This window comes from Cajanus cajan, chromosome 6 (genome assembly GCF_000230855.2).
Source record: "Cajanus cajan strain Asha chromosome 6, NIPB_CcT2T_4, whole genome shotgun sequence".
Classification (NCBI taxonomy): domain Eukaryota; kingdom Viridiplantae; phylum Streptophyta; class Magnoliopsida; order Fabales; family Fabaceae; genus Cajanus; species Cajanus cajan.
In genome coordinates, this window is record NC_138522.1 from 36688347 (window position 1) to 36701777 (window position 13431).

The 13431-nt window shown below is 25.2% G+C and overlaps 1 protein-coding gene across 1 annotated transcript; it reads right to left on the reverse strand.

Moving 5' to 3' along the window:
• Positions 1 to 4790: 4790 nt before the first annotated feature.
• Positions 4791 to 6729, reverse strand: LOC109806446 (bidirectional sugar transporter SWEET3). The gene is made up of 6 exons (XM_020368856.3): positions 6578 to 6729; positions 6433 to 6469; positions 6117 to 6339; positions 5733 to 5894; positions 5337 to 5456; positions 4791 to 5239 (listed from the first exon to the last, which is right to left on the reverse strand). Exons 1-6 carry the CDS (start codon positions 6612 to 6614, stop codon positions 5039 to 5041), a joined length of 780 nt encoding a protein of 259 aa, XP_020224445.1. The 5' UTR covers positions 6615 to 6729; the 3' UTR covers positions 4791 to 5038.
• Positions 6730 to 13431: the final 6702 nt, after the last annotated feature.

The following is a 13431-nucleotide window of genomic DNA, read 5'->3' on the forward strand; positions in this document are numbered from 1 at the left end:
AAAACTTTTTTTATTAAAATAAAATTGAGTATAAATTACTTAACGATAACTTATCTCAATAATATTTAGCAATCACATATTTAAATATACTAAGCAACTCATGTGTTGTTTCCATTGAAGTTGCCCTTATAGTTACATCTATGATATAAGAAAAAAAATATTAAATAATACGAGTTTTGTTAATTTATTGAAAATTCATCTTCTGGAATATGTAATAATTTTTTTTTTGTAAGTTCTTATTATATTTTCTTGTTAGAGTTCAAATAAAATGTAAAATAATTTTCGCGACAACTTCTTAAAATGAATAATAAGACTTCCTATATACCAAAAAAGAATAATAACACTTCTTAAGTAATGTACAACATCTCTCTATATCTTAAATCACATAATATTACGTACAGATAATACACTAAAACCTATAATCAAATCATCTATATATGTTTAGGAGTATTTCTTTTCTAATATATAGAAAATTTGGTCGAGTTTTGTGTGAAGCAGTGACTAATTATTTCGTTTAAGGGGAGAATTCTCCCGACACATAATTTGTTGAATAAAGTAACGTATCAGCATGTAGATATTGGTCATGTGAATGTGTAACGCAAGACGACGATCGGTGACACACTTGATGCGTCTAGTCATGAATGTGTTCAATATTGTGCAACGCAGATACTGCAAATATATGAGAATCATAAAGAGTTGCGCTGGGAAGAGATGGTAGCTAGTACGCGTTGCTAACTGCCATGTGATTTCAACACACAGAATCCTATTATAATTAGAGTTTGCGGTTGAATCATGGAACGCGTGGAAAGAGGAAATCGTGATTCGTGGGCAGACATTTAATAAAATTAATATGAATTTTTGGACCTTTAGATTCAGTGATATGGAGATGCCTGTCACTGCAAGATTAGAAAGCAAAAGCAAAGCACATTTGGGGGAAAATATTGTTTGAAATGAATTCCCACTTTTGTTGGTGGTCATGTGTGAAGGATAATATGTATAGTTTTTGATGATAAATATCTCAAGAGACAAGAACCTGAATGGACAATGCATGTAACTGTGTTCATAAGGTGACCTAGATGAATTAGTACTAAGAGTCTTGGCCACATACATAAGGATTAAAATTCCCATGTGTGTCTGGGAGTGTTGCATTTGTACAGAGAATCAGTCTCTATGTTTCCAAAAGCCTCGCCAATGCTGGGATTGCAAAATCCAATGGGGACACGTACCAAAAGCTTTCCCATCACTGCCAACTAGCAAATTTTTTCGAATCCTTCGCTCCAAGGAAACCGTTTACCCCTTACCCGCTAAAATTTAAGTTCAATCAATAAAAATAAAAAATATAATAATTATTTAAAATTACAAACTCATTCAAATTATATTTCACTTTAATTCATTTCCAAAAATTTCAATCTAGACTGTCTTTTATCTTCTAATTCATCCCTAAATTTGTATAAATAAGTTAAATTAAGATGAAAGGAACTAAATTATGAGATTGAGTTGACTCTAACACATTCTTAAGTGATATTTTAGAAAATTCCCAGCACATCATTTATAAATTATTAAAAAAAATTATCATGTAAATATACTTTATAGTAATACAATCTTGTTATTAAAAAATATTTTTACATATATTATAGATATAATATATATTAAGATATTATTGAAAATATAAATATAAATCATAATAATACATAAATTTATACTTACATATATTATATTCATAATAATATTTTTGATGTTATTATATTTACGGTGACCGAATCTATTTTCATAGTTTCGAAAGGTAAAAAGAATAGTTTGAGATTTTTTTTTTCGTCTCTGGAATATCTACCGTCGACAGTAGTGATTAACTTCCTCACTACATTGGAGGCACCTCAAAAGATGGAATAGCTAGCCTCAAGATTTAAAGGGCTGTATACACAAGGTAGGATTTGAATCCCTGAGCTTCCTTAAGCGTAAATTAACTCTATTGTTGAACCACACGCTTGAAGTTTCCTTTGAGGTATAATAGCCCTCATCATCCAGCAAAAATACACTCTAGTAACCTCTCCAGCCTTTCTTTCGTTTTTTGATAATATATATCCACCTGATTTACGTTGACTGCGTTGTCCGGGCATCTATTATATCTTCAACTATTTTTTCGCCTAACCTTCTCTCACTGTTAGTGTCAAGGAAAAATATATTTGAAAAATATTTAAACATTGGGTGAAAGAGTTAAAAGAAAATATAAATATAATATGTAATATAATGTGATAAGAAAATATATATAAAAAAATTATTAATGAAAGTGTTTTAAAAAATAAAATATCTAAAAATGGTTGAATCGCTAATCATTTGTAAGACGAAAAGGGGTGTTGTTTTTGCGACGTCTCTTTGGATTGACTTGGTCTCCATTCTCCTTTCTGTTTTACCAAACATTTTTGGGTATGGCAGCGTACAATACATGGGATGTATAACGTGTCTACAATTGATGTAACATTTACGTGATATACAGGACGACAACAGATATTTTACGTGACAGAGTTTACAAAATTATCAACAGCTGTCTACAACAAACACAATTTCATCTGCTTATAATGTAATAATTTCTTAGATAGATGCCAATTCCTTAGGAAAATATTATTATAATAATAATAATAATAATAATTATTATTATTATTATAATGATACATTTTTTTGGTATAGCTTGAATATATATATTCTCATATTAATACATTGATTCTAGCTATTAAAATTCAAACAAATCAAGATCAAAGTTAAGCTGACTAAGATAGTGAGACGAGACAAGTCATCATTTCCTTAATTAAATCAATCTATTAATTTATTTTTCTTCCTATAATTTTCTGTCTCAAATGGTTCAACTTTAATTTAAACACTCCATATACGAGATTGAGAGTTATTTTTGTTAGAATTCATCTTATATTATAATGGTTACTCAAAATATCTTTTTATACATATGGAATGGGAGTCATGATAAAACTGTATTTATCTTTAAAATATTTTTTTACAGGTCAAATATTTAATAGTACGAATGATTAAGAAATAGTTATTAATCAATGCTTTCTCTATAAGAATGATTTAATAAGACATTTTATTACAAAACACTTGTATCTTTCTTAATTTATAAACAATATTATTTGAGTTGAATATAGTTATCATGAATAATAATTTTTTTTAAGTATTTAGTATAATTATATATTTTAAATTTGAATTTCAGATAATTAATTAAGTTAAAATAACTATAGAAAAACATGATTTATAATAAACATTCAAATTATTACTTATGATTTTGACTCTCTTATTTTTAATTGGTCATTTTAAATATTTATATTTTCTTAATTATTTAAGTTATGTTTTTTACCCTAAAATTTATTCTAATATTTAACAAAAATATAGTATAGTTATATACGTATCATTGATTTGTATGTATTAGTAAAATGAAATGTATAAAATATTTAAATAAAAAATGTATAAACGTTTTATATATTTTTCCTTGCGAATCTATAGAAAAATAATGAGATATCACATTTATGTTATATTTCTATTAATTATTAAATAAAATTTTGAAATACGAAAGTAAGGAACTTAATTTGATAATTAAAAATTTTAAATATCAATTATAAGCAACTAAAATTACACATAAGATATGAATACTAAAAATATAATAAATAAAGAAAAATGATAGATGCTTCGAAAATCATTTCCAAAAAAAATAAAATATTAATTTAAATTATAAAATATTAAATTAAATAATTATTTTATAATAAATTTATTATAAAATAATAATATTTTAACCTTTTGAAATGTGATTCAATTTTTTTTTTTTCTGGAAGATGAAGCACTGGTCATAAATAAAACCAATAAAGTAACACAAAAAGAAAACGTAGAGGACAAAATTAAAATCTTGGTTGTTTGGTATTATTCTGTGTCAGACACGAGAGAATTAAACCTTCTTCCCTAATCCCCGTCCCTTTTGCAAAGGGAGAAAGAAAAAACAGCGAAAAAACAAGGGTAGGTGTCGTGTCCCATAACGTGGCTCGATGCTCATGCAAGGCTACGAACACATTCTTTTTGCTGACCCTTCAGTGACTCATGCGGTTTATGAGTTGTCTGTTCAAACTTCAATGCGAATGTTTTTTTTTTCTTTTTTTTCAGATTTGGCGAATTGGCCACACCTTTTTCATTGAATTACTTTTTAACAACATATGACACGTTTATCCATGTTTTATTCTTCCCATATGATTTGTGACCATTCTACTTTCCTAGGAAGAGAAATATAGGTAATAGATGAAAATATGATACGATAAGAAGAAAAAAATATAGAAAAATGATGAGTATAAAGTATTCATGTATAATTATATACTTTAGATAATTATTAGTCGTAACATCTTTTTCAATATATTTTTATCATACTCTTTAAAATTTATTAAAAATTAAAATTTAACTTTTTTTAATGAGAATTATTATTAACTGATAAAATGTAGTTATAAAAATTGAAAAGAGTAACTAAATGACTATTCCCACTTTAACCACCACATTTTAGGGAACACCGAAATAGAACTTTAGAACCAGCTGCATAAAAAACATTCAAGCGTCCACATTAAGTAGATTTTTTGTTATTCTCTTCTCTCGGGATATCTATCATGAGTAATACTATTGTCAGAACAGAGATCCTCATTTGTTCGAATGTTGTTTAATCTCACATCCCATAAATTACCATAATATTATTCCATAAATGGCACTTGCAGTAGAAAATCAAGAATCATGGTCAATGGACCAACACAGCAATATTGCAAAATTTAAAATGTTACATTAGATTTTGTCATATTTCCTTAATTTTTCACATTACCGTGGCTCCACGGACATAAACGACAACTAAAGCAAACCCTTCTTCAATAAAAGAAACCATTTATTAAGAAGTGTAACTAAATTTCATGTCAACAATACATCCAAAGTTACGGGGTCATTTTTTTGAACAAAGGAAATAAACATAAAAAGGAATCTGAATAAAGCATATTGAAAATTTCAACCCTTCCCCTTAGACACATTGTTCACGAGTAATTCCATTCATGTGATTTGTGACATTCATTTCAAGCTTCCCAATTTCTATGTCCACCTTCTCCAAGTTACCCTTTTCCGTGTCCCCTTTGTTTGGTTCTTCCACAGCACTCCCTTTTCGGTATTTAAAGTAAATTACAAGTTGAAGAATGCCCAAGGGAGTTCCAATCACACTTGGCCCCTATCATTGTGAAAGAAATAAAATATCAGTATTTGGAGTACTAAATATTTTTTTTCTGAATTTATGAAATTATAATCGAAGAGACCATGAAACATACCGCAACGAATATATCACGAATGAGTAGTCCATAAGTCAGCCATAGTAAAGTTGCTAAGAATGAGCATACGGATAACGGTAGTGGCATGAATTCCACGCTCTTGGTTTGTATAACTTTCTTCTGCAGAAATAAAAAATGAAACATTGTTACAAAATTATTATTTAAGCCATCATATAATATACCATCTCAGTTAATTGAATATATCATATAGCATAACTTTTGTTTATTTTAATTAGTGAGGTTATATTTTATATATTAGTATATTGTTTGATACTTTGATGGATTTTCTCTGTTTCTCTGTTTTGGGTTTGCTTTCTATCAGTTCCCATTTAACTACAAGAATATACGCTAGTAGTAACAGAATATTACAGTGAAGGACAAAGATGAGTCACTCACCATCACAACTAGGGGTGATGCGTACATTGCAACTGAAACACCTAAGCCAATGCTACCCACGAGAAGCTTTCGGTGACGATTATCATGGAATGCAAAAGCTGACACTGCAGCAATTATGCTGAACAGAAGCAGAACTGGTATTGCTGTCATGGCCACCTTTCTCTGCAAAACAAAATTACTCGTCTCAAAAATCGCGTTTTTGCTTCTTGTTTCTACATATATTTTTACTATGAGAAAGAAATGACTAACTTAGGCGGTGCTAAACATTTTCATAAAATAATAAAAATGAAAAAAAGTAAGTATTTGTCAAAAAAAAAATTCAAGCAAGGAAGTTAAATTGATGAAAACTTTGACACATGAAGAGAAGGATGAAGTGAAGCTAACCTTTCCTTTGGCCGAGGCATACCAGAAATAAATGAGAACATAGGATAACTCAAGAGCAATTCCAACTCCGTTAACAGTGACCAGAGGGAAATTTTCCCACTTGTAGCTTACAACAGGCAAACCGTACCAAGTGTAAAGGAGACAGTTCAAGAGTCCAATGATGTAAGGAATGCACGAAAACTCTTCTGTGCTTTTCTTCCTTATAACTCTTTTAAAGGTGACCCTGAACATGAAAAGCATGAAAAGCGTTAATCACTTTATACATTCTCTAAAGTTATAATGAGATATAACTTATAATGTTATATGCCTAACATACATTGGTGCAGCGTAAAGGGAAACTGAGGCTGCATTGCCTGCAAGAAAGAAAGAGAAACATTCTAATGAGCCACTGTTTTTGAAGACTCAAATAATCATAATCCCAAGTTGTAAGCTTAGGAATGAATGAATAAACGAAGAAGTACCAAGAACAGCAACAGCCAAACGAAGGCTCTCTGACATCTTTTGTTCTTTTAGTGAATACTTTGGGGTTTGAGGTTTGAAGAAGTGAATATTTTGTACTGTGTTGAGAAGTGCATTGAGGAAGCTCTATTTATAACAGCTCGGGAGTACTATTGAACGCGTAGGCAAACATAAAATAATTATAATTTAGAAATGAAAACAATATTTAAAAAGGAAGAAAAAAAGGAAGAAGTGCTGTCTACGTCTTTAATATTCATGTGGATGCAAAATTTTGTACAAATTCAGAAGCTTTCCATCAACTTGCTCAATATAAGAGTACTCTTCCAAATTCCCACCCCAAACCCCCCTACTTTTTATTTCTTTTTCTTAATTTGCTCCAGTTTTAGGGGCTTATGATATGGTGAAGCACGAGACAAAAACCATTATTTGCCATAAACTCTGATGTTTGATGCCTTCATTTTTGACAAGTCTCTTGCGTGTCATATGGTATTTCATGTTTTCTATAATATTTTGGCCTAATAACTTTGTCTTTCTGTTTAAATTATCAAGTGCTTCTGCTTCTTTTTTTGTTGGTAAAGCGTTTCAATAGTGCGTTTCAAAACATTACTAAAATGATCTACTCTTCATGACGTGGCTTCCATTTTGTAGAGATATGTGAGAGTTAATTTGGCACATGGCCACATATTAAATTCTCTAAACAGGTGTTTTAGCAGACTAAGTGACAAATTACGAGTTTTAACTAATGACATGTTTTAACTTTTTCCTTTGTAAATTGAAAAATGTAATTACGTATTATGTAAAAATTGATGGGATCACATAATTTCGAATCATATAATATTTTTTTCGAGAAATTATGATTTTATATTAAAAATTAATGAAATAAATTTTAATTTATAATATATGCATGTGTATTTATTTATTTTTTTATCAAAATTGTGGTACATTTAGATATATAAACAACGTCGTTAAAAATTCAATAATTTACTACCAAAAGAAAAATTGTTCAGAAACTTAACTATAAAATTTACTAGAAAAGGTAAAACAATTTTCAAAGAGATTAAGAATCATTTTGGATAACTCGAGAAAGTTAACTCTTCGAAATGTTCCGTAATATATTTTTTGAAAGTATAATGTTCCGCAAGTTGATTAATGGATTATTGTTTAAGATTTTTATTCCAAAGAATATTTTTTAAAAGATATTTCTTCTTCTTCCAAAAAATAAAAAGGAAAGAAATACCCAATATGGTATTTAACTATTTGATGAAGTTTTTTTTATAAATATTTTCTTTTTAAAATAAAATAAGCATTTGCAGTTAGCTTTTATAAAAGTTATATATTTTTTTATTAACAAACAATTTACTTTTATTTTAAAGATTTTTCAAATTTTATTTTTTCCATTTCCACTTTCTGAGGAAATGAAATTTTAAAAAATCTATAACAGTGCGGTGCATGGGGGGTGAAGTTATTTTTCCTTCCATGTCGGTCGGGGTCTGAAATTCTATTAATTATATTAATAGTACTTGGCACAACACATTGCTTGCTTTCATAGTAATAATTTCACTTCAAAACTAGAAAATTGTACTTCAGATAATAGAGTTCTTCCACAATGGTTGATTAAAAAATCATTGAGATATGTGATAATATTAAATACACATATAAAAAAATTTATAGTTAACTATAATTTTAATGGTTAATTTTTTAATTAATAGTTATATTGTATTATCCTACACTTCCCTTTTATAGGAATCAAACCTTTATAGTAATATCATATATTCATCAATCACAAAATCTATCATAATTAGTAGTTGCAATCATCAAAGATTTGATTTCTAGTTATGTGAATGAAGAAAATTTTGTTTAAAGAGATAAATTCTGCCAGACAATTCTTATGTTTAGAAATCAATTAGTCTCGAAATACTAATTGAGAAATATTTTTTTTAATTTAAATATAATTAAGTAATATTATATATACAATAAAAACTGTATAACAATTTATATAACATCATTTTTCTTATCTATCTCTTTATTATTTTATTTATTATGAAATGAAATATTATTAATGATAAAAAAGATAAATACAAAGATAATATTATATTACTTGTTGTACAATTTTTATTATATGTATAACATTAATCTTTAAATATATATATCAAATTTATAGATAAAAAATAATAATAAAAGATATCAATTAGATTATATATCAAAAATAATATGACGACTTAGCTGTGTTTTTGATAAAGGAAAAAGAAAGAAGAGAAATCTAAAAAAAAAGTATAAAATAAATATTATTCGATAAAAGGAAAATAAAGTGAAACTTTATTTTTTATTAATAATTTTATCTATAAATAATAAATAAAAATTATTATTATTGTTATTAGAAAATTATTTTTTATAAATAATTTTATTCAAAAACAAAAAATAAAAATTATTTTTGTCATTATCATATTTATTTATTTATTGTTATTATTGGAAGCTTAATTTTTATAAATAATTTATTTAATAGTGTTATTGATGTTGAAAGTTTATTTTTTAAAATTAGTTTAAAATAATAAATAAAAATTATTTTTACTATTATAATTTTTATATTTTATATAATTGACCACTATTTATTAAAAAGAGAAAATTCTCAAATTCCCTTTATTTTAAAGGAAAAGTTTTATACAATAAAACTCACATTAAAATATTTATATTTATCTCATCTTTTCTCATATCAAATACATTCTATTTTTCAACTTCTCTCCAGTTTCTCCTATTTCCTTTCTCTTTTCTACAATTTTGATCAACCCAAACACATCCTTAAGTCATATGGCTCGACCTCGGAATACAGAATTTTATTATTCTCATTAATGCATCATCGATCATTCTCTGAACCTTGGTAGAACAATTCCCAGTATGTGGAATAAAAGTATAAAATCATATCTGACTTGAGGGTTTCAATGGTGCCCATTTTACAAACTCATCACTTGAATTCTATTCCAACACTGCTCCAAAAAGAAGGTTTATCTTTGTTGATGGCGATGTCTTAATTAAGATTAGAGGGCCAAAATTATAATAACCACTAAAATTAAGTGAAAGGGGGTCTTTCACTCTTTCTAATCCATTACATAAAGCCGAATGAGAACCGACACCAAAAGTTTTGCACGAATTCGAATAAATCCGATTTTGATTTATTTGGAGTTGTGACTGCTAGCTACTAGTGTCTATAGCAAGTAACAGAGTGAAAAATTGAATATCTTCAACCCCAAAATCCAGCATTTGGTTTCGGATGCTGTATGTTTGTTTGGTTCTGCATTTGGTGATTGGCATAAAGAATCTTGATTTAATGATTTAGATAGGTTGTGACATAGCTGGCGCCGCTTGTGCATGCAAACTATATATGATTTGTTTCACCTGCCCATAGCTGGAGGGTCAAATTTACAGCAAAACTTTTTTGACTTAGCTAGCTACCATGCACTGTCCAACTTGCCCAATTGCTGCAATGTTCACTTTTTCGTATGAACTCTAGACCATTCGTTTGGTGGTTACTGATCATATATAGCTTATTCGTATTTGGTGGATGGATCGCAGCAACACTCATATACTATGTTTCCCCAAATAAAGTGATCCCTAGTAAATACTTGTGACACGCTTCTTGGTTCTGACCCGAGTAAAAGAGACATCTCTATCGTCTTCTGTTCTGTTTGTTTTATGTCTCACTTTTCGTACTAACTGCTGTAATTACTTCATTTGCACATGAAGCTGCCAGGAAAACTGCAAAACCAAATCCAGAAAACACATCATGTATTTATTTAGATATCAATATAGCTTCTGTAAACCTAATAGATTTTTTTTTTGTTAAATCATTTCCTTTAAAAATTTTGTATTTGTAAGCTATTTTTATCTGGTCGTTTCTGGGGTCGTCTAATCAGATCTTAAACTTTACAAAAGTTACGGGAGATCATGAAGATTTTCTTTTTTCTTTTTCTTTTTTTAAAAAAAGATTTTTTAGCACCAGAGAGTCTATTATAGGATTGTTAACTGTTTAGATATTTAAAAAATCTATTTTATTAAATGATTTAGTTATTCAATTTATACTTATACAGATCATTTTTTTTAAATCAATTTGTTTTATAAGAATAGATCAATTAATTGAATTATTTTTATATAAAATGGTTTAGATGATTTTTTCTCTCGAACTAGTTTAATTATTCAATTTATACTAGTATTTTAGTACGTGTAATATATAGACTAAATATTTATTATATATATTAAATTTTATAATAAAAAAATATAAAAATATTATATTTGAACATATAAATTAATTTTAAAATTTATATAAATAAATATTTTTAAATATAAAATTATATTAATATTTATAATAAATAGTTTATATATTATAGTATGATATTATTTTTATTTATTGATAATTTATTTTAAAATATTAAAATTTAATTATAAATAATTATGATAATAAAAATTAAATTAAATAAGAAGTTAAAAAAAATTAAAAGCCCTCTCATTAAAAAAAATTCTAAAAATTTATGTTTAATATATAATAGTGATTAAAATTTATAATAAATTTTTTCTATATATATATATATATGCTATGTTTGAATATATAAATTATATTTAAAATAAATATTTTTAAATATATAAACATTATTTTAGATTTATGATAACTCATTTGTATTGTAATAAAAAAATTATTTTTATCTATTAATAATTTATTTTACAGTAATTTAATTTATAAATAATTATAATAAATTATATAAAATAAAATAAGAAACTAAAAAAATTAACAAACCATCTTATTAAATAAAAACTCTTAAAAATATTTTTACACAAGATAAATATTCATATTTAATATATAAAAGTTGATATTTAATTTATACTAACATTTTAGCATATGTAATGTACAAATTAAATATTTATTATATGTACTAAATTTTATTATAAATAAATATATAAAAAAATATCATATTTTAATATATAAAATTTATTTAAAATTTATATAAATAAATATTTATAAATATATAAACTATATTTAAAATTTATGATAAATAATTTATATTATAGCACGATATTATTTTTATTTATTGATAATTTATTTTAAAATAACTTAAAAATTAATTTATAAATAATTGATAAATAAAAATTAAATTAGATAAAATTTAAAAAAGATCTTAAAAATTGTCTTGTAAAAAAATACTAAAAATGTTTTAAAAAATTGTATTTAATATATAAAAGTTGATTAAAATTTATAATAAATTATATATATATATATATATATATATATTAATTATGTTTGAATATATAGATTATGTTTAAAGTTAGTATGCATAAATATTTTTAAATATATAAAATAATATTTAATATTTATAATAAATAATTTGTATTGCAATAAAAAAATTATTTATAGATAATTTATTTTAAATAATTAATATTTAATTTATAAATAATTATAATAAATAAAAATGAATTAAATAAAAAGTTAAAAAAAATCATACAAATCTTCTCACTCTCTTATAAGATAAATATTTGTGTTTGATATATGAAAATTGATTCATATAGGTTAATATTTTTTCAAAAAATCAAACTGCTTTATTAAAGTAGATTGGTTAATTGAGTTATTTTTTTTAAAGTGATTCGATTAAGTTTTTATTTTCTGAAAACAGATCAAATTTTACAATTTGATTTGGTTCAATTCAATTTGATTTAGTTTTTCTTAATAGCCTTAGATAAGGCTAATCCTAGGAGTTATTTAAGAGTGTAATTGTCCAAGGTCCATAATTAAGATAGGTCTAAAAATTAAATAAAATACATATAATTATGTGATAAATTTATATTATTTTAAGAATAAAAGATTATTATCATTTATATTTACTTTTTTATACATCACATTCATATAAGAGTGAAATATATTTTTGGTGGTTCTAGAATTTTTCAAGTTTGATTTTAGTCTTTCAAAACAAATTTGTCCTATTTTAATCATTTTGATTAATTAATTTGGAGATGTAAATTTTAGTCTTCAAAATTAAATAGTGTATTTATATATTAAATAAAAAATATAGTACATCTTTTTTATATTTATTAATATTATGCTATTTGTTTAATATAATGAAACATATCATTTTTAATTAAATAATGTATTTATTTTTATATTATAAATATTTATATTTTAAAATATTTATATATAAAAATTCATATTTATCATTTTGCCTAGAATCGATGAAGTGTCAGTCCTACTCCTAGAATCTGATATCTACCAATCCTTTCATTGTGATATTGGACTATGTGATATGTGTTGGTTTCCTTTTAATTATTGGTATCTAAATATGTAATTATATACAATTGAACATCAAATTAATTCTAATATGATTGATAAATAATCTTAACTTTTTAAATATATAGTTGAGGGTTCGATGTTCGATCTTCATTATAAACAACAAATCTTTACCTTGAGAATGCATTTTTAAAATTCAAATATGGGATTCATTTAAATTATACTAATGTCTTGATTGGGTTTTTTTAATAAGAACTTACGAGAGAAGAGAATAAAAAATGAATTATTCATATCAATTTTTAAAAAATTAAATGAGAGAATTTCAACAAAAAATTGAATTGCATAATTTGATTTTAATTTTAAAAAATATTTTATTTTCTTATTTTTTTATATATATATAAATATTTATAATAAGAAGTTTATATAAACAGATCTATTGTATGACGTATTTATCTTTGTGCTTGATGGTGTCAATTACTTTAATTTCCCATATTTGTAAAGTGACCCATCAAATTCCTTTCATCCATTTTATGTCCACATGTTAGAACCTTTTATCAAAATCTTATCTATGCCCCATGATAAAGTTTACTTTAC